Source organism: the organism of the source record quoted next, unplaced genomic scaffold, assembly GCF_019419815.1.
Source record: "Pyrus x bretschneideri cultivar Hongxiangsu unplaced genomic scaffold, Pyrus_bretschneideri_v1 Contig86, whole genome shotgun sequence".
Classification (NCBI taxonomy): domain Eukaryota; kingdom Viridiplantae; phylum Streptophyta; class Magnoliopsida; order Rosales; family Rosaceae; genus Pyrus; species Pyrus x bretschneideri.
In genome coordinates, this window is record NW_025999827.1 from 473,038 (window position 1) to 498,660 (window position 25,623).

Here is a 25,623-nt window from a genome sequence, read left to right on the forward strand (position 1 = left end):
GTCGGACCACATTGAGTGGACAACAAGCAAGTTGTTCCCCTTCATCTTCTCCAATCTATTTGATCCCACAGTTTTCTCCGATTTGGAGCACCATCAAAGATTCAAACTATACAACTGCATTACCACAAAGATTGAACATTTCCTTTATTTTTCTTAGCAATCAAAGAGACAATATAAAAAATTGAAAATACTTGATGGTTAAGATTCTGAGGGAGAACTAAACAAGGATGAATAGGTGAAAGAATGGGAAGGATAAGTTTAATCTGGATATGGGTATTCCCATATTAGACAACGAATATCGAAGTTAATTTTGGGGCAAGATTGAAGGTTTAAATCTTCTTCTTCTTGGATAACGATTCAAAATTGAAGAAATTAAAAAGGACGACCCCTCGCAATTTTCGTCTTCTTAGACGGAGAAGATGACTAATTTGTCGTTCAACGTCATCGTTCATCCCTTCGAGTTCGACACAAAGAGAAACTAACTTCATCGTTCGTCCCTTTGAGTTCGACATAGAGAGAGAGATTAAGAATCAAGAGGGAGGAGAGTTAGTTTGGACTCTGGAGAGAGAGATTGAGAGGGAGGAGATCAAGATACGAGAGGAAAGACTGAGGAGAGAAGATTTGGTCTGAATTTGGGAGAGTCTTCGAGAAAGTAAACTGAGTGAGGCTAGGCTTGGTGAGGCTTGTGTGTTTGCGTGAGATTTGAGCATACAGGTTCAATGGATATGGTCCTGTCTTTAGAAATTTGGAACTGACCTGCCCTGCTTTGTTTTTTATATAAATAATATAGACCCGTCCCCAATCTGGCCCGAACTGCTAGTACTTGCCCCTACCCACGAGTCCATGCCCATTTGCCCACCCCTAACACAAACTCGAAGTTCCGAATATAAGATAAAATATTTGTAATCAATTGAACTGCAACTTCTTCCTTTTATATTTTTCAATTTGAGCTAAAATAGTTTAATAAAGGTGTAATAAGTTACTTGGGGCCTGGCCCTTCGTTTTTGTTCTTCAGGCTGAGGTGGAGCCCAATTAAAATTGGGCCTTGTGCTCGGCAACTTGTTTGGGCTTCAGATACAATAGCTGCAATTACACTCGTGTCCATTCCTCATGGGTTGCTGATTGGCTGGAAGAAGAATCCCACTGTTTTTGTTTCTTTTGTTTTCCAAGTTTTCAAGGAAGCGATAAGCTACTTAAAAGTCAAAAAAGCAAAATGGTACCAAATACCAACCGTCGTGTAAACCCAAATGCCAAAAACCAAAGTTGCTGTTTGTATCTTTCTGTTCCTCCATTCTTTTCGGGTTTCTGTATCAGCTCAAATAAAATAGTGAAAATATGCTGAGAATACCGTTATGTAAGATATTATATTATGACATGTGGACTATATAATAAAAGTATATTAATAATTTGAGAGATATTACATGGTGAAGCAATTGTTGATTTCTTTTTAACGAGAAATTCAGGCACTAACTACTACCCCGGTATATTTTATAAAGTATGATCTAAAAAGTAATAATGCTTGTATTTTTTTAGTAGAATGAAAACATATGAGGACCGTATTCTAGTATGAGGTTCTTTTTTTTTTTTTTTTTTTTTTTAAGAGAGACAAATGTTGGTAAATCACGGTTATTCATCTATTTCAGCAGCCGAGAATACTGACAGAGACATTTCAGCTCTCTTGACCATAGTCAAGCAAACTCATCAGCTTGTGCCTCGAGTCCGAGTCCACCTTGTTTTTTGTATTTTGGGAGTCGAAATTAGCGCTTACTGCTGGACTATTTGCTGTGGTTGTCAGCATGAGATTCTTTACTCAACTAACTTATCTAATCCAACGGTCCAAAACCCCTTTCATTTTCTTGGTCAAGGTTCCTTCCTTCACCCGGAGTCCAAAAGTCACTTGATTCTTTCTGGGGGTCATATTTTCTTTATCAGCAGCAAACGTTGAAGGAAAGAAACAAAAAAAGAAGAAAAATGGTTCCTCATACGATTGATTTGTTGAAGGAGCAGCTTCCGGTGCACCAAGAATCCCTGCTGCTCACCGGTCACACCACCACCGGTCTTGTCCTCGTCGACCTCGTTAATGGCTTCTGCACCGTTGGTGCTGGCAATTTGGTAATTTCATTCTTACCCTTCCAGACGTTTTATTTTTCATGATCAAATTTGAGAAAGATAATGCTAGATAAACTAAATTTGTAAACTAAATTTATAAGCTAAATAATGTGTTACTAATGTAAATAAGCACGTCAATCAACAACTAAGAAATAATTCAATCATCAATTTTCATGTCATTTAATTTACAAAATTTAATCTACAAATTTAATCATCCAAGCGTTAACCATATCAAAAACAACAATAAGATTTTGCCGACCTAGGCGTATCCAAGTGGGCTAGAGTTTTCTGTAAAGTTTAGATTAGAATAAAGATGCATTCAATTGGGATTTTAGGAGATTTTAAATTTTTAATGAATCGAGGAGTGTTTAATTAGGATTTTAAGTGATTCGTTAAAATTCAATTTGTATTCAATCAAAATTTTCAGAATAGTTCATTAAAATCCTTAAGAATCCAGGGGGATTCAAATTCAATAAGGATTTTTAAAAAGTTTATACCATTTTACGTGAATTCAAGGAATTTGTTTTAAAGAATTTGAAAAGTTGAGGAATTTGAGGGAATTAGAGAGATTTCGTAATATATTTTAAGCAATCACAAATCTCATATCTTCCACCGAGATTTCGAGGGAATTGAATTAAAATTTTATATATTATTCACTACAAATCAATTAAGCTCCATCAAAATCCATAATTTATAAATCCATTAAATCCAAAATCTCAATTAAATACACCCTCCTAAATGAACAGTAAAACCAATTCAGAAGATTTTGGATGTATTACTCTACATCTTAGTTTGGTGTCACATATGAGATTTGGACGGATAATTTACTGGATTTAATGTATGTTGAATGAATAAAACGGATACCAACTTCCACACGTTTTGGGATGGGGATGGATAAGTTTTCTTCCTTACTAAACCAATTTGTTTAACAAACATTGAATTCAGTGAGTTATCCTATCCAACGCAATCTTAGACACCAAACGCAGGCTATAAGTTTTTGTACATATAAAAGTTTGTATTTTTAGTGGAATTATATCATTTTTATGCATGTGGGAATTGGCAATAGGCGCCAAGACAGCCTGATAAGCAAATATCTGAAATGGTGGAAGAGTCAGTGAGACTAGCCAGTGTTTTCTGTGACAAGAAATGGCCTGTCTTTGCTTTCCTTGATTCTCATCACCCTGACATTCCTGAGCATCCTTACCCTCCTCATTGCATTGTTGGAACTGATGAATCAAATCTAGTCCCAGGTACCCTTTTTTTGTTTCTGTTTTCGATCTTTTTCTTTCCGGTTATTGCTGTAGCTCTCTTATGTCTTGTTATGTTAGTAGCTCTCTTTTAATGATATAATTACATACACAGACCTGCAATGGTTGGAGAACGAACCAAATGTGACACTTAGACGCAAAGATTGCATTAACGGGTTTCTAGGATCGATTGAGAAAGATGGCTCTAATCTGTTTGTTAATTGGGTTCAAAGTAATCAGATAAAAGCTGTATGCATTTCCTAAACCCCAAAATGTGTTCATCCTCTTGTGATTTTGCAGTTTGTAATTGATGTTGACTCGCTAGTTGGTCCCTTTCAGAATTCTATCATTTCTGTCTAATTTTGCTATTTCTTGTTCTTGTTTTTTAAGATCTTGGTTGTAGGAATATGCACGGATATATGTGTGCTAGACTTTGTATGTACCACTTTGTCTGCAAGAAATCATCGTCTCCTTGCCCCTCTGGAGGATGTCATTGTGTATTCCCGTGGTTGTGCCACTTTTGATCTTCCAGTTGAGATTGCAAAAACTGCCAAAGATGTTATAGCTCATCCCCAGGTACTTCAGATCAGATCGTTTAATCGTTACTCGTTGCCTTGTTCTGATATGTTATTTTTTTACTTCTCATTTTCCCTTTAGACAGTGTATAAATTGGAAATTTTCTTTAAAAGCCACAACTCTGACCAGATAATTTGAACTCACATGATTTAGGATACCTAAGATTGAGACAGCGCTGAATTTGAATGTTAAAATGTAATCCCAGAAAGTATAAGGTATAAGCAAGGGGAATAGAGAAATCTGTCTTCTTTCTGCTTCTTCTTGCCTTCTTATTTTTTTTCGGTTTGCTGCGTCAATCAGATATAAATTCTGTGTGTCAAAATGCCTATATGTGTCATCTACGTGTGTTCTGTGAGTTGATATTCTCATTAAGTCAGCAATGGATGTATTAAGATGCTAAGTTTTGAAATGATGGTAGATAGGTAATCCCATTAAGATCCATCGTCAAGTGGAGAATGCTGTCAAGTATCCGTGTTTCAAGTAACAGAGTTCTTAATGCTTGATATTTTGAATGTTTTTTCCAGGAGCTGATGCAGCACATAGGCCTTTACATGGCCAAAGGAAGAGGAGCGAAGTTAGTGTCAGAAGTGTCATTCGACACAAAAGAGCCATGACCCTATAGAGATTGGCATTGAAGCCTTCTCTTTCGCAAGGGGTGCCCGTTTCTAAAGAGTGAAAGGATGTTCTCTATATGTTAAGTGGGAGGTTACATGAAAGGTTAGCTAGAAGTGGTGCATGTATAGAAATCCCAAAAGCTTTACAACTATCGGTTGACAGCTTGAAGGATCACAGAATAAAGACTTTAGAATTAGATTTGTGACCAATAAATGTATAGGAAAGCTTTACATCTTTCACTAGTTCACTGAATAATAAGGCAAATTGTATGATCATGTATGCTGTTCGTGCTATTATGTGGAAGTGGAACGAAATCCTGCAGTTTCATGCTTCATTGCAACATAATGTATGAAAATTTGAGTTAAAGACCATGTTTTAATGGTAATAGATGGTTTAAATGCTCCTGCTGTTTGATACTTACACAAGCTACAATAATGTATGGTAATTAAATGACATGCTCTCCCAGAAAGAGAGGATTAAAAAAAAAAAAAAAAAAAAAATCCCGAAAAGGAAGGAGACCTAAAAGAAACGGAAAAAATGGAGGAAATCTGTCGAAATGCTGTTCAAAAGTGGAAACGAAAGCAAAGAAAAACAAAATGCACACAATGAAACGATCTACAGCTGAGATGACTTAGCTTTTGAATCTTGGTATCTCTTATGCATTGCAGGGGCCACAACGGAGAAGATTGATCGCTTTTGCTTCTTTGGTGTGACGCCAAATATAAATGACCTCAAGGGAACTCGTGAACGACTCTCAGAGTGAGCCAGCTGTGGAGGTGGATGCTTCTTTGATCCAACGAGCCTGTAATCCTCGTTCAACTTTGCCATAGTTTTCTCTATTTCAATTTGGAGTGCGTTGACATGATCCAATCCTGCTTGCAACTCATCTGCAACCTTGTTATTCTCTTGTTTCATATTTAAAATTTCGCCTTGGAACTTTGCAGCTTGGTAGCTTGTAAACTTGAAGTCACCATCCTCAGCACTTGTCTTCAGAGCCTTTGTTATTTCTTCTTGAATGTCGCACAAAGACGTGAATCTGCACTGCAGTTCGTCCTTCAGTAGCGCACCCTTTTCCAACCAAACATTCAATTCAGTTTGTATCTCCATTAGGTGCTTGTATATTGGTCGTGCATCTGATTTCATAGAATATTTTGCATGACTACTTCCGTCTTGTTTCTTAGTTTTCTCCTCAAGCTTGGATATCTCAGACTGCAAATCTTGGACGGTAGTTTCAAATTGTTGTACTTGGTGGAATGAAGCGCTAAATTTTAACCAGAAATCCAAGTTCTCCTCCAACAGTTCATCAATGTTTGATCGGAATTTTTCTTCTATTTCTGAAGTTCCCTCAAATTCGTCATCCTCTTTCCTGTCTGCTGAAATACTTGTCGGGGTCTGCTCGGTATCTAAAGCTTTAAGCTCTTCTGAGTCTTTACTTTTACCTAAACTCTGTAGCAGAAGATCCAGTTTCTTATGCAACTGATTTAATCTCTTCATCTTTCATGGCACTGGCACTCTTCAGTTCTTTTATCTGCACTGATGTTTCAAAGAGGTCGTTCTCTGCTTCGCTGAACTTCTTCTTCAGATCCTTGTAGTTCCGAAGAGTTATCGTGTACTCTGTCAATAGAATCTTTTCTCTGCCCTCCATCCCATTCACAAACAATTTCTGCCAATCTGGCTCATCTTCGTTATTAATTTCTGGAGATTCACAAACATCTTTTCCTTGATTTCCAGCGGAAGTACTGAGAGCATCTGTAGCTGTTAGAGAACCATCAGCAGGATTTTCTGTTTGCTTATGCTCCATGGACTCTTTGGACGGTCTCCCTTCATCCAGAGATTCTTCTTCTTTTCGCTGTGAAACTGTAGCCTTCAGTTCCTCATCCGACTTCGCTTCCTGCACTACCTTGGAGCCAGCAACAGGACTAACCGACTTTTCAATTTCCGGGGATTGAGAAACTTCTTTTCCTTGATTGCCGGCAGAAGTACTGAGAGCATCTGTAGCTGAACCATCAGCAGACTTTTCCATTTCCTTATGTTCGGTTGACTCTATTAACGGTCTCACTTTAGGTGGAAGTTCTTCATCTTGTCGCGGTGAAACTGTAGGCTGAACCTCATCTGACTTCGCTTCCTGCAGTACCTTGGATCCAGCAACAGGATTAACCGCATTTTTAATTTCCAGGGATTGAGAAACATCTTTTCCTGCAGAAGTACTGAGAGCATCTGTAGCTTTTACAGAACCATCAGTAGACTTTGCCATTTCCTTATGTTCTGTTGACTCTTTTAACGCTCTCACTTCAGGCGGAAGTTCTTCATCTTTTTGCAGTGAAACTGTAGGCTTCAGTTCCTCATCTGACTTTTCTTCCTGCAGTACCTTGGATCCAGCAACAGGATTAACCTGCATTTACTTCTCCTTCAAGCTGTTTCTGCAACTTGGTTTCAACAAGAGATTCCTCTTTTGTTTCTGATGAGCCTGTGACCTTGACCTCCTCATCTGGCTTCACGGCTTCCAGTTTATGAGAAATGTGATCGAGATTACAAGTCGCTTCAGTAAAATGTGTCTGGAGATTGTCATTCTGGTTTTCAACACTTTGGTTGAGATCCTGAACTTCATGCAGCTTTTCCTCCATTTCCTTCAACTTTTCGCTCAAGTCTTTCTTGTCACCGACGAGAGTTGCCTTATCACCTTCCAGATTTTTAATCTGTTCTTGAATCTCATCATTTTCGCTTCTTAGTCTCTTGACTAGAGCAGTCTGTGATGAAACTGCACTCTCTAAACTGATCACCTTAGTCACGAGCTCGTCAATCTTTTCTGCCATTTCTGCAACAGTGAGAGATGAATCTGGTGCGGCGTCATAGTGTTCCTTAATTTTCTCCCGTAACAACTCTAATTTCTGCTTCTGATGGGCTGCCTTGTCCACTTCCTGGTCCAAGCTTTTCTCATTTGCTGCATTTACAGATTCATCCTTTGCATTTGGCTTTTCCGGATTGGGTTGATCAGGATGAAACTCATTCTTAAGAGTCTCTAAGTTCTTCCGGGCATCCTTAACCCTTTTCGACTCAACCCTCGCTTCCTCAGCTGTAGTTTCCTGTTTTGCCTGCAATTCAACCAATGTCTGTTGGCATGACTTTAAAGCAGCTGCTGCCATCAAATTCCGAGCCTCGTTATCTTCAATGACCGTTCCATCACCAAATTCATCTTGCAAAACGCATACTTTCTCCTGCAATCCCTTTATTTGGTTCTCAATTTCCCAGTACTTGGCAAGTCCATTCTCGTACGAACTCTTTACAAACTCTTTCTCTGTTTGTAGGGACAGAATCTGTTTCTGAGTCTTGTCAATCTCTTCACGTGCCTGAGGTTTAGTCAAGCCGGATTTAGGAACTGTTTTAGCAGACGTCGATTTCATTGATCGCTGAGGCTGCAGCTTATTTTTCTCGTTGCTTTCGTGAGAAGACTCCTTAAATCTTTAGTAGGACCCTTCGGGGGAACGTTTGGGATGTTCCCTTTGAGATATCTGGAGGCCTTCTAGGCGTTTTAGTCGAGGGATATTCATCTTCGTCATCCATGGCAAACTGAACTTGTTCCGGGAAAACAGAAGCGATTGTGTTGTTGGCATTTTGTAGCTCTGTTGAAATGTGATCATATCGCTCAGCTAAGGACCGGTAAGCTCTGTATGTTTCTTCGACGAAGTGTATCAGCTCCGGTCTATTTTTGAAGTACATTTCTGCTCTCTTGGCAAAGGAGTCTCCATCCTCTTCAATGAGTTTAAGCACACTCTGCACCTTTTCCTCCATATCTGCAATTTCCATAATACTATACGTTCAATTCTCAGCAGACAGATACATACAACTTGTTTTCGGATAAGCGAAAAACTAAACATGACAAGCAAAAGTGCAGCAGCTCCTGCAGAACCTTCGACGACGATGAATGATTGTTTCAAGTTAACCAAAATCTAATTAACAAATTGTTTGAATCAGTTGCAGTATTTGGAAGATTTCAAATGAAATATGAAGGCGTTCATAAATCTCAATGCATGCATGCAGCTATATATTCTCTCATATTAATTATATTTTATGAACCAAACAAATTGAGTTAAAATCTTGTAACTCTAGTACACAAATTCTATCTCTGAATCCATTTGGATCAGATCCAAAATATGCAGATAGCCAAATCATCAAAACATATCCAATAAACAAGAAGCAAAAACTCGTTTAAGAGCGGATGCGATTAGTATAGGTTCAGGGTTCGATTTTCTCCAAATCTACTGGAAAAAAAAAAAAAAAAAAAAAAAAAAAGAAACAGGAAGGTAGCCGGGTGGGTACCTTGGAGGTTTTGATCGAGCCATTTGGATTGCTTAGTTCTGATGTGGCTGGCCCACCACCATGAATATGCATTGCTTGCAGCTCTCTGCAACATCTTTCTTCTTCGTCGTCTTCTTTCTCTTCAGACCAAAACCATGCAACCCTTCTTCTCTAAACCAAACACCAACAATATTAACTAACTTAATTATTGTTAATTAATGTTTAATTAGGGAAATTAAAAGAAAAGAAAAGAAAAGACAGACAGACAGACAGAGCGAGCTGGAGGAAAGAACGTGCACTGGAATGTGCGTGCACGCCACCAACTCTGTCACCTTTCTAATATTAGGATCATGGAGGGGAGCAAACCTCGCTCCGAATATTTTGTTTTGTCAAACCACTTCCTTTTATGAAAAACATTAAAACTTTTTATGTTTTTACTATACGATATTATTTAAATTAAGTGGATGTGAGAATGGACTACGCCTCATAATGTGTTAGCAATAATATAACTCAAATTCGCCTTTGGATAAAATCGAACGTAAGATCTCTGACTTACAAGTAAAAAAAAATATTATTAGAATATAATACTAAGTAGTTGAAGAAAAAAAGAATTAAAAAATAAACGGACACCAAATATGTAAAATAAAGTCCCTCAATGGAAAGAACACCACCCGGCAATGGCATGTTTGCTTTTTCCAAAGGCACCCATTTTCGCCTGGGCCGGCACAAGTGACTTTTTGCCAACCATTTGCCTTTCTCTTCTCCCTTTTCAAATTTTCAAGAAATTAGCAAAAACAAATATAAAGTTGGCTGTAGGCTGTGCCAGATTATCAAAAACATAAATAGTTACGTTGTTTTTCTATGAAAATATGATTAATCGTGTAACGAAAAATAAAGTTGAAAAAGAAAATAACTAAAGAAAAAAGAATAGTTAATTATGAGTAATTATTTTCTAATGAAAATTTTGGTGCAAAAGGTGTGCAAGTAATGTGTCACCGACGTTGGACTTTTCTGGTTAAATAAATCTTAAGGAAGCAACCTAAATTTGATGGGTGGGCACCCAATTCTTAAGGACTAAGAAGGGTGGACCTGTGGACAGTTTGGAGGACATGAAACAGACTTGGGTGCCCAAATCATTGGAACAAGGACCGGACGGGTATTTCTGTTATTTTTGGAGGGATGATTCTTCTTTGCTTTGGCATGATGACATGGGACTCTAGTCTAGCCTATGCCTATGTAGTTGTCTTGTTGTCTTCTCTCAAAATTACATATTTGGGATGAATAACAACAGCAAAAAGCCAAAAAGCAAAAAGCAAAAAAAACTTTATATATTTGAGGAATGCTTGGTTGAGTTGGTTGTTCAATGATAGCGAGAAATTCTTTTTCAACATATTGCATGTACAATTTTTGTTGGTTTTTTCTTTTTATTTTTTTTATTTTTTTTATTTTTTATTTTTTTTTATGCTTATAATTGAAATCGTTTATAGTATAAACGATTTTGTAAAGATCATTTTTGTAAGAAATCAATAAAAAATCAATGGTAACAAATGGAAAGACGGTTCATAATACTTTTACTAATTTTTATCATTTATTTTTATATAGTTTGAGTTTGATGATCAAATGATGTTATATTTTATTGATTTTTGCATAGATGGTTTTTACATAATGATTTATAACATTGGTGTCTAGGTTAATATTTGAATATTGGACTTGAATGAAGAATGGCCCAACGATGCCAAATTGAATGAGGACTTGCCCGAAGCCCAACATCAAGCCCAGAGACAAACTAAAGCCCTCTCAGCCAAGGCATAGGCCATGTGCCTATGACTGAAATGACAACTAACAGAAACCAGTTCACTACCAACCAAAAAGCACTTTCTAATGGCATAAAGGTGTAAACACATGATGACTCACTGCCTCTAGGAGCCCTCGGCCAAGAACAAAGCTCTAACAGTGGGGCCAAATCACCTATAAAAGGAAGATGAGACAACAGAAACAAGGACACTCAAACAATCAATCAAACAACATACAAACTCCAATCTCAACCTATATTTGCATCCAAAAAAGCTAAAACCAACCTAGATTCAGTCTTTTTAGTCATAGTCTCCTTAGAAAAGCTATCTTTTGTCTAATTTAAAAGCTCTACTACCTTCCCTAGTGTTGTAGTATCGATTCCCTCGTGTAAAACCTGTTTACCATCCATCCCTTTTAGCATACAATCCCTGTAAACTCAAAGAAAAATGGTTGCAAGATGTTTAACCTTACCCGACAAGGTGAAATCTTGCCTAAGTCTCTTTGTTTATCCTTTAATTTATTAGATCTATCGTTTAAATATACTTCTCAACATATATTTAGGTTATCACTAGTTATTTCCTACTTAAGAGTCTCATTTGCACCTAGATCTAGTTAACTTAATAAACCTATTTTCATTAAGAATAATATGAAATGGAGGAAATGGTTTAAAGGGCTCTGGACTCCCTTCATTTGAACATACAAGATCATACACTAAAAGTCCTTGTTTATAAGGCAAGAAAAAGAACTTAATGCAGACTTAAGTCATCTGTGACAGTCCTTTGATAACAAGAAGTTTGAGTAACTTGGGGCACAAGTAACCACTAAAAACACATCTATTTCAACATTTGGTATACTAAGATAACAGTGGCACGCCTAACACTTTGTTAATTTTGATTGTGAGCCTCAAGGCTTACACCTAAGGTCCCACAAAAACACCTTTCAAACTAACTTCAAACTCATTTTGCAGCATACCAAGTAGCAAGAGATCACCCAACAACCAACATCACCAAAAGTGTCATTCACTCTTAGGGAGTTGTGCGAGGGGCCATCCACCTTTGCCTCGAATATAGTTTTGGCATGCCTAGTGGGACCCATTTTCTTGTATGCCAAGAAGAAGAAGGAACGAGAGAACCTTCAGGTGGAATGCAGAGATGTTGTACGGGCCATCTTGATGTCTACCAAGGTCAAACATGGCAGACCATCAAGAAGATTTCCCTCCCTACGAGGACTAGCTATTCTGGAAAGCCCGACTTCATCTAAGAAGTTAGGAAGAAAGGTGACCAATGAAGACTTGCAAGTCACCATGGTGCAAGCGTTGAAAAGTATGGAGAAAATTTCTCTGGAAACCAGAGGAGAAGTGAGTAGACTCTGTTCTCTTTCAGAGAGTCTGCAAAGAAGATTTGATCTGGAATACTCTACCCCAAAAAAGGGTTATGCTAGGGAGGTGATGGGAGAAGCAAGTCCTGAGAAGGAACCAGTGATTCGCCTATTCCCTTTGCTTGAGAGAAAAAAAATAAAAAATAAATCAATAAATAAATAAATAAAAGATAAGGGGAAGAAGAAAGTGGAACCTGGAACCAATCAACCAGGAGTAGAAGAGATCCTAGAGGCAAATTTGCCCGACCGTTTATTATTTCCACCAGATAGTAGGGGGCAGGTCGGGCATAATGGAAATAAGTATGGGAGGACTCATCAAATTGGGTAATCCAGTGGGAAAGGTGTGATCTTAGCTGCGGGTAAACCTCCTTCTTATAAGCCACCATTATTGGCTGATAAGGGAAGAGAGGCTAGATGGAGACAGCCTAAACCAAAGAAAAAGACTTTCTTGGGCAATAATCGTAGCTAGAAGTGGGGACCTCCTTACATTCCACACAATAATGCAGCTAATCAACAACTTAGAAATGAGTTGGCTAAGCTAAGAAGGATGGTGGTCCAAAATGCCCAACCACAAGCTCACCCGCTATTCAGGATCACCTACTAGAAACCCTACCCCGAGTATATTGATGAGCAGAACCTTTTTCCCCTCAACTTCAAGATGCCCGCATTCCCAACCTTCAGTGGGGAGGACTGTAATGTGTCCTTTAGAGACCACATCTTCAAGTTTTTCAACTACTGTGTGGCATTTGAAGACAATCCTAACTACAAGTTGAGGTTGTTTAGGAATTCGTTGGTAGGCCTAGCATCTTAGTGGTCTTCTTTATTACCCCCTAATTCCATTACCAACTGAGGGCAGATGAAGATGGTTTTCCACGAGCAGTGTTATAGGGTAGAGCTCGAGATGACTATCAATGACCTAGTTAAGGTGAAACAATATGAGTACAAGTCCATAGAGGACTTCATGATGAGGTTTAAGAAGACAAAGATGAGGTGCCAATTCCTTATCAACCATGCCCAACTTATATCCATTGCTTAGAATGCATTGAGACTGCCCTTGAGAAAAAAGTTTTATGATGTGCAATTCAATGAGCTACAAGAATTCGTAATTGTTGCCATGAAGTATGAGAAGTTGTTGATCGAAGAACAACAAGTGAAACACTCGTCCAAGGTGCCTCCCTTCTACAAAAACAAAGCTGCAATTCACCAGTTGGAGTTTGAAAGTCCTGAGCTTAGAGAAAGTGATAACAATGGAGAAGAGGGAATAGAGATGTGTGCGGCCAAGATAACCACTCATTTCAAACTGTTAATGGTGAAGGGGTTGGTCCAGCTAGTGAAAGATAAAAAAGTAGTGATGAATGATGGAGGATTTATGCCCATGAAGCCTCCAAATTACCAGGCTTATTCTTTCAATTTGACTAAGGCGTAAGAGATTTATGAAGAATTGGTGTGGGCAAGAATCATTGTGCCCGACAGCACTAAAAAAATGCCTAAACCTGAAGAATTGAGAGGAAAGAAGTATTGCAAGCTACATTACACTTTTAATCACTCTATCACCAACTGTGTACAATTCAGGGACTGGATCCATGACTTGATAGTTAAGGGAAAACTATTGCTGGAGAAACCTCAGGCAAATATGATGATAGATACAAATCTCTTCCCAGAAGCCCCAATAAACATGATTAACCTGAACTAGGTAAAGAAAGGGAAGGCAAAGGTTACCTGGGAAGCTAGAAGAGAAAGAAAATAAGTTATCAGGCCTACAGAAGGAGTTAGAGGTTTGCCTGATAAACCACAGACAGTTGTGGTTAAGGGAGTAATGTTGTGTAGCAAGTGCCAGTGTGAGTGTGAGCTCGAGGTGCCAGCATCAGGAGCAATCATTGAGCAAGAATTAATCAAAAGAAAAGAGAAAAGAGAACATAATGCCTGCAGAGGTGTTGTGTAGGCAACAAAAAAGGAAACTGCCAAGAATGTATTCCAGAGGTTGGGTAGAAACTTTGAACCTAAAGGCTTGTCTAAGGTATTAAGAAATTATGAAGTCTCTGAAGAAGCTGAGGATAAGGAAGCCTAGATGCCAAAGTGGGAAGAAGTGAGGTCATCGAGGCCAAGTTATCATGGCAGTTCAAGGCAGGGATGGAGAGAAAAGTCTAGGAACTTAATTCCTCCAGTTACTAAGAAGGATTCAGCGCGACTAGTCGTAAATGGTACATAGTTGAGAAGTATAGCAAGCCTGTTAGAGAAATGGGAGCATCTATGATCAAAAGGGTCCAAAGGCAGTATAAGGCCCACATGAAGTCATTAAAGATCCCTACCATTTCAAAAGCCTCTGGAAATGTCAAGTTTGAAAAAGCTACGCAAGGAAGGTAACTTTAATGGAAGAGTAAGAATGAGATAGAGAGGGCTAATAGTAAGATGGAGGGATAATGAGATTATGTACCTTAGAATCCCCATACAGGAAAATACAAAGTGCTGAGGAGAGCTTAGGAAAATGTAGTAATGATGCCTACACCAGGTTGGAAGCCAGAACATCTGTGTTTTGGGACCATCTCCCTTGAGAGGGGGATACCCCCACCTCTACTTGAAGATATACCTTGTCAAATGCTAAGACAATTACTCCATTTTGACATAACAGTAGAAGAAAAGGTGCCCGAGTTAATGTTGCTCGAACATGCACAGGCATGGATAGATGAACTTGTAGGTCAAATTGGAGGAAAGAATGAAGATTTATCTAGATCTAGCAACTTCCACGTAAACATGACTTATGTTTTATCTGCCATGTTTTGCCCTGAACCTAATTAACCTACCATGATGGAGGGTGATTACTTGGCAACAGAACTAATGATGGCACTTGTTAGTGTTGAAGAAGCTGGGAAAGGAGAAACAGGCATGACAGGTTTGCCCAAACCAACAAAGAAGTGATTGATGGTGGTGCTGTGGTCAATGTTCTTCCATTTAAACAAATGAAGAGATTAGGTAGAAGTGAAAGAAATCTCATTCCTACTGATCTGATAGTTTCTAGTTTCTCTGGGGCCATTACCAGAACACATGGAATACTGCCCTTAGAGGTTGACTTAGGTCCAAGAAAATTATGCTAACTTTCTTCGTGGTGGATTGTAGCTCTACTTATGGAGCTTTGCTTGGTAGGGATTGGATTCACCAAAGTTTGTCTGTGCCATCCACTTTGCATCAGCAAGTCGCATTTTACCATGAGGCCAAGCCCGAAAAACCAAGATTTTGGGAGATAGTAGAGGCTGAGTCGTGCCATTTCTCCCCACAGCTAATGTGGCAAAGGCAAGCTTCTATAACCCCCAATATTGGGATTTTACAGTGTCTAGGAGCTAATGAGAACTGCCGCTCAACTAAGGTGACGGCCCAAAGCTTCTATAGCAAGGATTGTTTCTCACTAGGGATGAATGGGACAAAATTCATATTGTCCCAGCCCGCCAACACCAATGATGTCAGAACAAATAAAGAAGGACCAAGTAGTTGCAGTTAAGTCTTTAATCAAAAGACTATTGGTATATGGAAGAGAGAGAATAGAAGTGAGAGATAGTTTAGCCAAAGAAGAGGCAGAGTGGGAAAATGAGGCTTCAAGCACTCAGAACAGAGAAGAAGAGGAATTTTTTTTTGGAGAAGAGGTGGAAGCAGCCATATACATGGCTATGTGTATATATGACTTGGATTGGGCAGATGATGTGCCCAAGGGTCCAAAGTCGGTTGAATTTTTTATGCACTGATCTTGATAAGCCAGCACCAAAGGTACAAGACCCCTTAGAAACCTTTAATTTGGGAACTGAGGAGATCTAAGGCCCATACAACTCAGTGGCTTATTGGAAGTTGGGGATTGGGCAAAGATAGTGAGCCTTTTACATGAATTTAAAGATTGTTTTGCTTGACATTACACTGAGATGCCAGGTTTAGATTCCGCCTTAGTAGAACACAAAATGCCTATTAAGGAGGGATATAAACCTGTGAAGCAAGTTCCCAAAAGAATGTCAAAGGAGATTGAAGAAAAGGTCAAAGAAGAAATTGAGAAGCTGGTAAAGGCTGGATTTATTAGGCCTGCCAAGTATGTTGAGTGGTTGGCCAACATTGTACCCATATTAAAAGTTGTAACTAATACATTTGATGTTGTGTTGACTATAGAAACATTAATGGAGCAATGCCTAAAGATGAATATCTCATGCCAATGGCTAACCTATCCATAGATGCAGTTGCAAAACACAAAGTTCTATTTTTATGGATGGGAATGCCAATTATAATCAGATAAAAATGGCTAAAGAAGTAATACATAAAACAACCTTTAGGTGCCTAGGACATATAGGAGCATATGAATATGTAGTCATGTCATTTGGACTAAAAAATGTTGGTGCAACTTATCAAAGAGTAATGAATGCCATTTTTCATGACTTAATCGGCCATAGTGTGGAGGTGTACATTGATGACATTGTGGTGAAATCCAAAACTAAAGAGCAACACTTGGAAGACCTCAGACAAGCCTTAACCAGAATGAGAACCTATAAATTGAAATTGAATCCCAAGAAATGTGCTTTCAGATCGGGCAACTTTTTGGGATTCCTTGTTCATCAAAGAAGGGTTGAGGTAGACAAAAATAAAGCTCGAGCAATAATAGAGTCATGATCCCCTACCAACAAAGTGCATTTGCAAAAACTTTTGGAAAAAATCAACTCCTTAAGGAGATTTATTGCTAACTTGGCGGGCAAGATTCAGCCGTTGACTCCTCTAATAAGGTTGAAGAACCAAGAAGATTTCAAGTAAAGCCCACAACACCAGGAAGCCTTTGATAAAGTAAAGGCTTACTTGGCCTCTCCACTAGTACTCATGCCACCTCAAAGAAGAAAACCTTTAAAGCTTTATATTTCTACCTCTGAAAAGTCGATAGGAAGCTTCTTGGCCCAAAACAACGGAAGGAATGAACAAGCAGTATAATACCTTAGTAGGATCCTTACTGAGGTGGAGACAAGATATTCCCCAATTGAGAAGCTATGTTTGGCCTTATATTTCATAGCCTGCAAGTTGAGGCATTACGTATTGCCTTATCACATCCATATTATTGCCAAGACCAATGTTATCAAGTATATGTTGTCAAAGCCAATGCTAACTGGAAAAATTGGAAAATGGATTATAGCACTATCAAAATTCAGTTTTCAATATGTACCTCAAAAAGCAATAAAGGGGCAAGCAATTGCAGACTTCTTGGCCGAGCACCAAGAATCACAGGATAAGCTTATCAACGTCCTAGGAACTCTAGAAGTGGCCAATCTCTGGATCCCACCAAGCAAAGCCCTATCGGGCAAAGATGAATGGATTCAGCAAGAGATAAAGAGGATCACTAGCCTTTGGATCACTCCTTGGATTGTCAATATTGATCTCGAGGGTGTTCAATATTGTTATTCATTCCTTCTAGATTATCAAGATACTACCAACAATCAGGTAGAGTATAAGGCACTGATAATTGGCTTGGAAATCTTGATAGAGTTGGGGGCAACTGAAGTTGAGGTGTTTAGTGATTTAGAATTGGTGATCAATCAGCTAAATAGAGACTATAAGTGCAGACACATCATCATGGCAGGTTATTACTTGGCAGTGACTTAGCTACTGGGTTATTGGGGCACTAAGATTTCAGTCAGTCATATTCCCAGATAATCAAATTCAATTGCCAATGAGATGGCACAATTAGCTTATAGAGCACCAATCCAAGAAAGAAGGTTCGAGATAGATGTGGAAGTACAAAGGAGAAATCTCCATTTTATCTTTGAGAGAGAGTTCAGCCTAGATGTAATGACCAAAAAGCTTGAGATAGAAGATTAGAGAACACCCATCATCTAATACCTAAATGATCCTTCTTTTCCCACAAGTAAGAAGAATCGACAATAATTAACTAAGTTTGTATGTGGGATAAAACTCTATTAAGGAAGACCCCAGATGGACTTTTTGTTGAAGTGCTTAGGCCAAGAAAAATCGATGAGATTGATGGTTGAAGTACATGAAGGAATTTGTGGAGCACATCAAGCTGAAACCAAAATGAGGTGGTTACTGAGAAGATATGGTTATTTCTGGCCCGAGATGGAAAAGGATTGCAAGGCTTATGCTTAAGGGTGTGAAAAATGTCAAAGATATGTACCTCTCCAACATGTGCCCTCAGTACCCTTAAATCCTGTGGTGAAGCCTTGGCCTTTCCGAGGATGGGCAATGGACTTCATCGAGCAAATTTACCCAGCTTCTAGCAAGGGGCACACTTTCATAATTATGGCAACAGACTATTTTACCAAATAGGTAGAGGCTTCAGCTGTAAGACTATCACTTCAACTGCTGTCAAGAAGTTCATTAGGACCAAGATCTTACACAGATATGGGGTGCCTTAAACAATTGTTACAGACCGCGAGCCATCTTTTATCTTGAAAGAAGTAGAGGAATTTGCAAACAAGTTCAAGGTAAAGATGATCCAGTCTAGTCCTTATTACCCCCAATCAAATGGTCAAGTAAAGGCTAGCAATAAGATCTTGGTAAATGATATTAAGATAATGGTGCCAGATAGTCTAGAGAAATGGCGTGAAAAGTTAGGAGACACTCTTTGGGCTTATAGAACCTGGAAGCAGGCAGGAACTAGAACTACTCCTTATGCTTTAACCTTCAGGCATGATATTGTGCTTCCTATGGAAATCAATGTTAGTTCTATCAGATTCCAAAGACAGTTTGGTCTACACAGTGAGGAATACCTTCAAGCTATGTGTCAAAGAGTTGAAGATTTAGATGTAACCCAAATCGAAGCCTTGAACAAAATCCAAGAAGGGAAGAGAGCTATTGCACAAGCCTATAACAAGAAAGTGAAGTTGAAAACCTTCAAGGAATGAAAGTTAGTATGGAAGGCAATTCTGCCATTGGGAGCTTAACTTAGAGGTTTTGGGAAATGGAGTCCTACTTGGGAATGATCTTTCAGTATCAGCAAAGTGTTGGAAAAATGGGGTTACTACTTGGCAGATTTAGAAGGAACCTTGCAAATGCATCCAGTCAATGCTAAGTTTTTTAAGAAATATCACCTAACCTTGTGGGGTGTAAGAGATTGTTATATTGAGGAAGTATAAGCATTTTAAGAAAGTCAAAGTTAGTTCCTGGATTTACCGTAGTTAAAGATTCAAAGAACAAAAAAGACAAGTTGATAGGAAGAAGGAAGTCATTTCATTTCAACAAGAAAAGAAAGATTACAAAAACTTTAGCTCAACAGTTTTACACTTTGGCCAAGGCAGATATTCTAGAGTAATATGTTTGTATAATAGTGAAAATCCTACCAGGTTCTTATAGATACGTGTTTTTGTTGGCTAGTTGGGCTTTAGAGTCTTCAACCTCCTGGTTCACCTTCTTCATTTCTTCTATTTTCTTGTAAAGTTGACTTGCCAAGGTCATCTTCTCAGCTTTTAAAGTGGAAAGTTGCTCCTCCAACCTTTGAATCTCAGACTCTACCACCACGATCCTATCTTCCATGGCTGATCCCTTCTCTACCAGCTGTTGAAGTGTGTCCGAAGTCTGAGTTTGTTTTTCTTTATAACACTTCATTCTGTTGAATGCCCACTCTACCCACTGATGTTGATCCCTCAGCGCCCTTAAATTCTCAAAGAAATTGAGAAAAGACTCGTATTGAGCCATGTAGAGCTCAGTCATAGCCTTCTCAACATTATGGAGAGCCTTAAAGCTAAAGGAAGATGTGAAATCTCTCCTCATCCATTTCCTGAAGACTTGGCGCACATCTTGAAAAAGCTAAGGCTCGGAATGATGCCTTAGAGATCATAGCCTTGTCCTAATTTGCCTGAACTCTTTGACAAGCTCAGGCAAAGAAGTTGTTGGAGGGATAGATGCAAGAGGTGGTAAGGGCATCACTCCAGCTCATCCAAAGGTAGAGGCAGTAGAAGCAGCTTCGATTGGAAGAAGGGGAAGAGACCCAGAAATAGGAGTGATAGCAGTAGTGTTATTCTTCTTTGGCTGAGGAATAGGGATCCCCGTAATACCAGAAGCCAAGGAAGGCCTAGGAAAAGCTAATTTGCGCACTAAGGGCGGATGAGATTGGCCCGAGCCCTCCCCAGAACCCTATTGCAATCTAAGGAAAAATAGATTAGGAAGATAATCTACAAACGAAATTAAAAGAAAGAAAAGGAAAAAAGTAGAGTTTACATAATTGGGTTAAGCTTTGAGCCTTGGAAAAATGAGGGGGAGTTGTTGTTCCCTTTGACAGTTAAAGAGGATCAGCCTCGCTTGCTGAATGAGGAGAAGTGTTGCCCGAGTCCACACCAGAAACCTGAAACACCAAGAAAAAAGACAAGTGTTAACAAGCTAACTTGTGCAATGAAGAAAATAGAAGTAGAAATACTTGTATACCTGAGCGAGACCCTGAACAAAATAAGGAGGCACCTTTGTGATGGCAGTGGCCTTAGGAGAAACCGGGGGATTTGCCCAAGAAACAATTTAGGGAGACCTCAGGCTAGTCACTTCTGAGACCACTAGGATCTTAGGGACTATTGGCTCCCCAAAAGTGGTTGGTGGTGGTTAATAGGCCTCATGCACTGGAGAGGACTAGAAAAACAAAAATAAAAATAAAGTATGAATATCAGATTAGAAGAACTTCAAAAAGGAATTCATGAAAATTTGATGGGAAATATACTTACTGAAGTGCTATTGTCCTCCATGTAATGCAGCATCTCCCCAGTTCTTGGATTGAACTGAGAAGTTAGAGTCACCACAAGCGCTGGAGAAAAAGTTATATGAGTGGAAATAGAGCTCTACTCGAGTGAAGATGCAAGTTCTCCAACCTTGGCTTATGAAGGAATGGAAATTGGTCATTAACTTCAAAATTTGTAAAGTCACAAGCCTTATCTAAGAAAGAAAAGAAGTATACCTTTGAAGGTTTAGCCTGAGAAGAGGAAACATGCACCATTCGGGCCGAAAAAGAAGAAGCTTCGAGCTGAGAAATCCCTTCTTACCTGGTGTCGTGTTTCAAGCAATCAAGCAAATGATTAATACAATAGTTAAAGAAGGAAAAACTTCAAAAAGGCGACTTAGTGCTCAAAAGAATAGAGGCCATACCTTCAAGCTCCTTAAGGATAATGTCAAGAAGCCCCTTGTCCCTTTGGTGCATTTCTGCATCGAATGGTTCCTCTCTTACAACAAGAGTAGGTCTTTTGGTTGCTGAAGAATGAGGTATTAGCTCATGCCCCCAAGGAAACTGAAACTACAACTAAGAAAATAAGATTACTTACTAGAAGACTTCTACGTTTTCCTGTCTGCTTCGACTAAAGAGGCATGGAAGGATCTGGACGGTTTCGAAGCTTTGGAGGTTTGAGCCCTAGTCTTCTTCCTTGTTGGAGTTGCTCGCAGAACAGCCAAGGCAAGTTGAGGCTCGAGCTATTTTTCAGGCTCGGACTTTGAAGTTTCCACCACAGATGCCCTTACCCGCTGAGGTGCCCAAGTCCACTTCAGGCCCGGCTTCATCTTCAAAGTCCCTAAATAGCTTAGAGACATCCCCAACCTCTCCAACCGTGTGACTGGACCCAACTTCTTGTCTAGCAGCCTCGACTGCAGCCTCATGAACGACCAAGGCATCTGCAGCCTCTTCATTCAACCCGACGTCCACTTCTCCAATGTTGCCTTGGGCTGCAAGTTCAAAATAACCAAGAGAAATGATAATGGATGACAGATTATAAAAGCATCATAAAGTTCAAGTTAAGGCAATGGAGGATACCTATTAGAAGAAGTTGGTTCTTCTGGTAGATCATCTTCTTCCAGCTCTTGAGCTCATTTGGCTTATGATAGGATTTGATGGAGAGTTGCTCGAAAAAATGATCATGGGACTCCCTTATATCTCATCCATACTTCCTGGACCACTTAGCCTTCCACCAAGTAGAGAAGAAAGGAGTGCACTCAAAGTTGAGGGCCACGAGCTTGCGGGCAATCTTGCTCATCACCTCTAAGATACGCCAAGTTGCTCGAAATGTGATCTCCTGAGGAGAACGGAGGTAGCAGGAGGTTTTGTAGTGTACAGAGTCGAAAAAATGGACTAAAATGGCTTGTCTAAACCCCTCATTACCTAGCACAGAAGTTGGGGTGGTAAACCTTCAACCCGTGCTCATATCATGTGCGGCATTTCGCACTCTCCAAGCTAAGTCTTGTTGCTGGATGCAGCTCACAAACTTTTCCTTACATAGCAGGCTGACGTCTTCCCCGAATGCGTCCTGAAAGATTTGGTCTGAGAACCATGGGTATCTTCGCAGAACAGAAGCACCCAACTCTAAGTTTGCTCGAGTCCTGCAAACTCGGAAGAAATAGAAGCAGGAGAATGTTGAATGATTGGTTAGGGATGCCTCGGCCAAAATGCGGGCATGAACCACTCATTTGGGGAACTCTAAGTTTAGCACCTACAGCTCGGGAAAATACCATTGCAGCCACAACTGGACCATCCAGGTTAGCCTATAAAGGTTAGTCTCACAGGGCTCACCTTGGTTATCTCATACACGAGATGGTAGAGGTGGGCAAGGAGGAAGAGCCCCGTGGCCACATCATCGAATGAGTGTAGTGCCTCCACCAAAGGAATCCACTCTAACTTCACTCCTTCAGATTTATTGGGGAAGACATGTTTGTTGAGCTAGTACAAGAGAAAATGCATGTGCTCCTAGTCCTTATTTGCGGTGGCAGGTAGGCTAAAGGTGCTCTTGGCAAACGGGAAGAAGCCTACAAATGAAGTCTCATAGCTCTTGAACATTGAATGGGCGTACTCTAGCTGAATGATGGAGTCAGAGTCGCCCGAAGCTTCAGCAGTCGGGCGAAAGGAGGAAAACCAGTTATGGGTCACATCTACACATCGGCCCGAGGGCCTTAGCTCAAAGACTTAGGCCATGTCAAGGACGGTCGGAGATATGGAACCCATTCAAAGATCAAATATGTTGGTCCCCGTGTTCCAAAAGAGGAAAGATGTGGTCAAAAGCTCAGGCTTGGCAACCACCGTGACCTTGGAGAGCATAATGAGCTCATAGATGCCGTTATTTATCCACTTCTTTTTTAAAATAGGCTCAAGCTCATTTACCCATTGTACCCAGGCCTCGTCCTTCATCAAGGGAAAACCTCTTCGATGAGTAGACCATTTGGAGGAGAAAATGCCAACTTCGGCGAAATATAGGTTGGGGGTGAACCAATTTGCTTTAGGCATGTTGTTCTCCACAACAATTAGGGCCCTGGAAGTCCAGGCAAGCCCCAGGGAGTGTACTCCTCCCTCTTCGAAGAACATTGAAGTGTTTAGGCTAGCATGAGGGCGATGAAGACCGTTGAGAAGGCGGCGCATATTGACAATACCTTCGCCAGACTCGTATGTAGGACGAGTAGTTTTGGGTGCCATTTGATGATTTTTGAAGAGATGGAAGAAAATGAAGGGCAGAAATCAAGAAAGAGGTTGAAGACAAGTGAGTTCTAGGAAATGTGGAAATTTTGGAAATTCGGAGGATTAGAATTGCTAAGGTATTTGGCCGAAGAATTTAAGTGAAGATTATATAAGGAACAGTTAGTTAATGTTGGAGATCGTGGGTTAGTGCAAAGGTTTAGTTAAAAATGGCTATTTAAAATGGTGCAAGTCCCAAGTAAAAGCATGTAGTTCATTTTAATCATCATTAAGGCCTCGATTTGCAGACTTAACAATGATTAAAGGGAGCACTATTTGGGTTAATATTTGAATATTGGGCTTGAATGAAGGAAGGCCCAAGGATGCCAAATTAAATGAGGACTTGCCCGAAGCCCAGCATCAAGCCCAGAGACAAACTAAAGCCCTCTCAGCCAAGGCATAAGCCATGTTCCTATGACTGAAGTGACAACTGACAGAGACCAACTCACTGCTAGCCAAAAAGCACTTTATAATGGCATAAAGGTGTAAATACATGATGACTCACTGCCCTTGAGAGCCCTCGGCCAAGAACAAAGTTGTAACAATCAGGTCAAATCACCTATAAAAGGAAGAAGAGACAACAGAGACAAGGACACTCAAACAACTAATTAAACAACATACAAACTCTGCTCTCAAGCCATATTTGCATCCAGAAAAGCTGAAACCAACCTAGATTCAGTCTTTTTAGTCATAGTCTCTTAGAAAAGCTATCATTTATCTAGTTTAAAAGCTCTGTTACCTTCCCTAGTGTTGTAGTATCAATTCCCTCGTGTAAAACCTATTTACCATCCATCCTTTTTAGCATACAACCTCTGTAAACTCAAAGAGAAGTGGCTATAAGACATTCAACCTTGCCCGAGTCTTTTTGTTTATCCTTTAATTTCGTAGATCTATCGTTTAAATGTACTTTTCAACATGTATTCAAGTTATCACTAGTTATTTCCTACTTAAGAGTCTCATTTGCACCTAGATGTAGTTAACTTAATAAACCTATTTTCATTAAGAATAATATGAAATGGAGGAAATGGTTTAAAGGGCTTTGGACTCCCTTCATTTGAACATACAAGATCATAAACTAAAAGTCCTTGTTTACAAGGCAAGAAAAAGAACTTAATGGAGACTTAACCCATCTATGATAGTCATTTGATAACAAGAAGTTTGAGTAACTTGGGATGCAAGTAACCACTCAAAACACATCTATTTCAACATCTGTTATACTGAGATAACAGCGGCACGCCTAGCACTTTGTTAGTTTTGATTGTGAGCCTCAAGGCCTACACCTAATGCCCCACAAAGGCACCTTTCAAACTAACTTCAAACTCATCTTGTAGCATACAAAGTAGCAAGAGATCACCCGACGACCAACATCACCAAAAGTGCCATTCACCCTTAGAGAGCTGTGTGAGGGGCCATCCACCTTTGCCTCGAACAATTAGTAGGTCTGATCATAAGTGGGAAGTTCTGTGATTTCACTACAAAATGTGTTGAGGAGGAGTCAAGTTGATTCCATATAAAATTGTATGCAGTTTTGTAATTTGGTCACGAAATGATTTGTGAAGGAATTCCTTCACAATTTTATAAGCCAAATATTATTCTTACAATGTGACTTAGTATTATAGTTTAGTGGTATTCATTTTAACTAGTAAGTGAGAAGTCTTATGGTCGATTCTTATCTAAGGCGTATTCAAACATGGTTGAGCCATTCAATGACTTAGTATGACACCCGTGTCGTGTTTTTCTGTTAGTGTGAATAATGGGAATAGTATTGTTCACACTAAGATATTTTTTTAATACAATGGTACAATCATTCATTCTCTTAGGGTGAATAATATCATTGTATTAAAAAAAAAATCGTACAAAATTTCTCCCCTTCTTTCCCCTCGTAACATAGCATCATTTCACTGTTCAAACTTTATATTTGAAACTGTTTGTTCTTTTTATCATCTAAAGATCTTTTCTAGAAAAAATTACTTGATTTGATGAATGTTTAGTCATTCATATTGAATAAAAGAAATTACAGAATCATTGTGAAGATATTATTTATTGCTTTAATACTCAATTTTTTCAAAACGACTAACCGAAAACTATGAACATCTTAATAGTTAGCAACAAAAATCTTCAACATTTTTCAGTTGCTTTCTAGTGAACATAATTATGTTCAATAGCTCAGCACCA

The 25,623-nt window shown here is 39.3% G+C and overlaps 2 protein-coding genes and 1 pseudogene across 2 annotated transcripts; 2 read left to right on the plus strand and 1 right to left on the minus strand.

Moving 5' to 3' along the window:
• The first annotated feature begins 1,902 nt into the window (after window positions 1-1,902).
• Window positions 1,903-4,918, plus strand: LOC103954168 (nicotinamidase 1). Its single transcript, XM_009365971.3, has 5 exons — window positions 1,903-2,112; window positions 3,176-3,359; window positions 3,472-3,605; window positions 3,747-3,932; window positions 4,457-4,918. The coding sequence occupies exons 1-5, from the start codon at window positions 1,972-1,974 to the stop codon at window positions 4,544-4,546; spliced, it is 735 nt and encodes a 244-aa protein (XP_009364246.2). The 5' UTR covers window positions 1,903-1,971; the 3' UTR covers window positions 4,547-4,918.
• Window positions 4,919-5,072: 154 nt separating this feature from the next.
• LOC103954192 (kinase-interacting protein 1) lies at window positions 5,073-9,180 on the minus strand. Its single transcript, XM_009365995.3, is given in 6 exon segments — window positions 5,073-6,026; window positions 6,028-6,939; window positions 6,941-7,977; window positions 7,980-8,045; window positions 8,048-8,338; window positions 8,865-9,180. Coding segments are annotated over 6 exon segments (3,264 nt in total). The 5' UTR covers window positions 8,959-9,180; the 3' UTR covers window positions 5,073-5,162.
• An 8,918-nt stretch (window positions 9,181-18,098) lies between these two features.
• LOC125473422 lies at window positions 18,099-19,117 on the plus strand (annotated as a pseudogene).
• The last annotated feature ends 6,506 nt before the right edge of the window (window positions 19,118-25,623 follow it).